At 45.1% G+C, this 4223-nt stretch overlaps 1 protein-coding gene across 1 annotated transcript in view; it reads right to left on the bottom strand.

Annotated features, from left to right (window-relative positions):
• Positions 1-3273, bottom strand: part of STON1 (stonin 1) — a 17484-nt gene extending 14211 nt beyond the window's left edge. The window contains exon 1 of the mRNA XM_009272696.2: positions 1305-3273. Within this exon, the coding sequence (XP_009270971.1) occupies positions 1305-3249 (1945 nt within the window). The 5' untranslated portion in view covers positions 3250-3273. The remainder of the gene's footprint in view (positions 1-1304) is intronic.
• Between the last annotated feature and the right edge of the window lie 950 nt (positions 3274-4223).

Here is a 4223-nt window from a genome sequence, read left to right as displayed (position 1 = left end):
AAGCGGGGGAAAAAAAATCCCCAAGAGATTTTTTTGCTCTTCTTTTTTTTTTTTTTTTTTTTAATAGTTTTGAATGTTAACTCTCACCTGCACACACATCTAGCTGTCAGAACCTGGGAGTAGATATGTCAACTTAGCACTAGCATACCCGAAACCAGGCCTTAAGAAGATTAAATATTTTCTGTACATTTTAAAGAGGTAGTTAGTCCAGACAGTTAGGATACTACAAGACTAGGCCAATCTGTTTGTTAATACCACGCATTTACCCCTTCCTAAAAGTACAGATTTTACAGATATTTTAGGCAAAATGCTTTAATAGATGCCATTGTCTTACACAGATTCCCAAAGCCTCAAATACATATAATGCATATCTAAGCAAAGGATCAAATGCCTTCACTCTACAGAACTTGAAGCAGCATACTGTATTCCTCAAGAATTTGTACGCCTTTAGAAAAGTACTACATAGGGCTATTAACCTGGTGACGCGACTAAAAATTGGAATTTTAAAACCATATATTTATATTTTCCTTCTCCAAAAAGTCAGATTCTCTCCCTTAAATTAAGGTAAATTAACTATTTTACTTAGTGGAAAATTAACAACTTCCACATGCACGACTATAAACTTAGCTGGTTTTATTGCTGCAAGTTTTTAGTGAGGTACCACCACCAGAGAGAAATGGGAATAAAGTGGGAGGCGTTTTTTGTCAGTGCGGTTATTGCCATGAATGTACAATCTCAATGCAGAAACCCATAAAAGAGATAATAGATATTACCCTTTACAAAAGCACAGTCAACTTCCTACAGCAAGTTTGACCCCAGTACCTTCTAGTTATGTATTATACCTACCGTTTCTTAAATGATGCTAGAAAGCCAAGGCCCAACAGTTACAATACCGTCTTTTCTATCAACTGTGTGATATTGGGTGGGCAAATCATTTTACCTACTGGCGTTTGCTTCCCATCCCACCGTTGCCCAGCTAGTATATGTGAAGCATAAGCCCTTCCCTCTTTCTTACTACAAACTTGAGGTTTACTCAGAATGATGAGATCCACTTCCATGATACTGCACGCTTATAATTACTGACAATAATACATCTGCCTCCATTGAATAAATTAGGAAAATGTCCTTTTAAAAAAAAAAATAAATAAGGCTATATTCTCTTTTTCCTAAAAGGCTACTCCAGCTTCCACTAACACCACCGTACAGATAAAAACCCAAACTACGGAAGCTGATGGAGGTACACAAGCATAAAAACAGTGAAGATGCCCACCCAAGCCCATCATTTTATAGCGCAAATTATTTACTTGAGTTTTTATCTGGAAGCCTGTCTATCTTCCACACAACAGCCCTGTAGGCACTCTCGTATTTTGCTGTTCCAACCGAGACTTGAATTACGGGATCAGATTCAACCTCGTGTAAAGCGCCAAGGCACGCTCTCCTATTCATTTTTGCTTTTAGGGACTTCTGCCTTTGGAGGTTCATGGTCCAAAGTGCTTTGACCCACTGCGTGGGAACGGGAAAGCGTATCATAACGTTTTCACAGTATTTCACAGAGGGTAAACGCGTTGGGATCGGAGCAGTTGAAGACATGTTTATAAAAGCCTGAAGTTCAACATATGCCCCCTGAACGACTACCGCAGCCTTCACAGAAAAGGGAAGGTCTTGCCCATTATACCATGTCCTGAAACGCATCAGTTCCAGCCTACAGGCATCTGGGGGCGTAAACTTAATAATTCGCGATTGCTCGAATTCCTGCACTTTGACACAGTTATGGAAATGGCAATCGAGAATATCGATCCATTTCTTCTCCTCCTCCTTCTCGAAGTAACGCTCGTCCCTCTTCTGGAGCTCCCGGTCATTCAGGGTTAGGAAGCAGTCAGCACTTCCATTCACAAAACACAAGCAGTAAATGTGCGTGATGACGGCGCTTTCTACGAGTTTTCCTTCTGCCTTAGTGACTTTCCCCCAAAAGTTGTCCACTATTTCCAGAGTCATTTCTTGCTCTTCATAATTCCTCTTTTGTCTAGAAACGGTAGGAAGTTTCATAAGCTCTTCCTCGACCGTTACGAGAAAATCGGTGAAGTCGTTATAATCTGTGGTGCCCAGCTTTAACATCTGCTCAACCTCCGGCTCATGGATCACTTCTACTTTGGGATGATACCTCCTTTTCTCTGTGTAAGACACGCACTCGATCTTCACGGTATGGATTTTTCCCGAGACATTATAGCTCTCTAATTTGGGTTCGGAGAGCTTACAGTGTGGCTGCAGCTGGAACTCCCTGAAAGGTTTCTCCAGGCCCTTTTCATAATACATCTGCAGTACACCTCCGGCCAGGACACTAAGGTAAATAGGGCCCCATTGCCGAGATGACATCATGTTCTTCTTTTCGGGAATCCTCAGCATGAACGGCCACCCATCTGCTTTCCGGCTCCTGAAGAGGCTGCATGGGACGGCAGGGGAGAGCTTGTGCCATGCGTGAGCGCTGGAGACGGGCGGGCTTCCCGCGGCATCGCAGCTATCAGCTTGCAGGTGTTCAAGCCTCTCGCAGATGTAGCTGAAGGAGCCCTGGTTAAGGCTTTTCTGATCGTGGCAAGTTTCTTTGTCTTTAGGATGACAGACGCTCCTGTCGAGCACTTTGTCCTTCCTGTGCGTGCTAACATTAGCTGGTGACGTGCTGTGCGAGCATCCTTCCTTCCAAAAGGGACTGGAAAAAGCACAGTCATTCTGGAAGTACGGGAAACGCCTCGGTGCCGATGACAACTCTCCTAACTCCTCGCAGCTTCCTGGTGGGTTAGGGCTTCCTTCGTCTGTTGTTTTGGAGACCAAAGTCTTAACTGGATGGTCATTAGGTGAGGTGTTCAAAGGAAGGCTGCTCAGTTTTTGCGAGGTTAGGGATGAGCAAATGCCAGGTGATGGAAGAAGGTTAACGTTTGATGGCCATTCAGGGATAGGATAAAGGATGTGAATCCCAGGCTTTGGGATGCACGGACTTCCTGGGTAGTCTCTGGTAGGTGTAGTAAGTGGAGAGTTGCTGGGGGGTCCAGGACTTAGGTAGAAGTCAACTACAGGAGACGAGAGTGGAGTGCTGCCTGTAGAAGATGATCTGCTTGAAGACTCATGCACACCAGACAGATTCAGTTTAAGGCCATTTGCTTTACAACTACTCTGATTATCAACCGATTTCTGAGGCGACTGGAAGAGCGGCTCATCATCAAAGGTGACCCAATTTGCTGGATTTGTGGAACACATCTTGTAGGAGAAACTTGAGGCACTTGCACACGTATGATCCGCAAACCATCTACAAAGAAACAACAGACGTGAACGGAAATAAAATCTCTTGAAAGACAAAACAAAAAAACCCAACCCTTATAAAATTCAAACCACACAAAGCTCAAAATGTGCATGCAGTTCACAAATCCAGTGTACTTTGCGTTTTAGATGTATAATCTGAGACAGCCGTGTAGAAACAAATAAACTCCCCATGAATCCCCACTGCTCTCCCAGGTTGGGGATCTAAGGGAGATCTAAGCTTTACGGGCTCTTCAGAGTATCTGATGTACGCAGCCTCTAGATCAGAGAGAGCAGAAAGTCCCACCGCTCTACAGGACCGCTTGCATACTACTTTCTACTGGACCACTTATCTGTAGCTTGTAATATGGACAGAGATTTTCCATACTGGGCCTCTGCTCCAGGTGAGGCTTCCCCTCCATCCCACCATTAAACAAAACAGTGTTTTAGTAAGAATGGTGCAGCTGTTTCCAAGAACAAAATTAGGAGGATGGGGGGGATATTTTTGTTGTTGTTGGAAAGCTGTAGCAACTGAGTGCTGATGGCAAAGGTACACACACTACAGCCATCAGGGCAAAACCAGCCCACCAAGATAACATGTTCAATGAATGGCCAGTTCCTGAGGTCTCTCCAAGGCAGACGTTCCCCTCGTGCGATGGGCACAGGCAACAGGGCAGCTGCATGAGCATCCCCAGGTGAGAGGCAGCAGGAAGCGTATTGCAGCCACCAGAACCGGCCTGCGACTCATCACCCGCTCCATGCTGCTATCTGAGGTGCCTCCTGCCAGGAGCCGGATGCGCAGATTGGTCCCAGACGCTTTCCAGACCTGGGCAGGAATCGCTTCGTGTCAGTTCCTTCAACCCTGACTTATGCTCTGAGAGACTGGACATGCCAGAGTAAAGTTAAGAGGCGGGGGGTGGAAAAGCATTAGACCT

Source organism: Aptenodytes forsteri, unplaced genomic scaffold, assembly GCF_000699145.1.
Source record: "Aptenodytes forsteri isolate BGI_AS27 unplaced genomic scaffold, ASM69914v1 Scaffold190, whole genome shotgun sequence".
NCBI classification, from domain to species: Eukaryota; Metazoa; Chordata; class Aves; order Sphenisciformes; family Spheniscidae; genus Aptenodytes; species Aptenodytes forsteri.
This window is presented reverse-complemented; position numbering and strand designations above follow the sequence as displayed.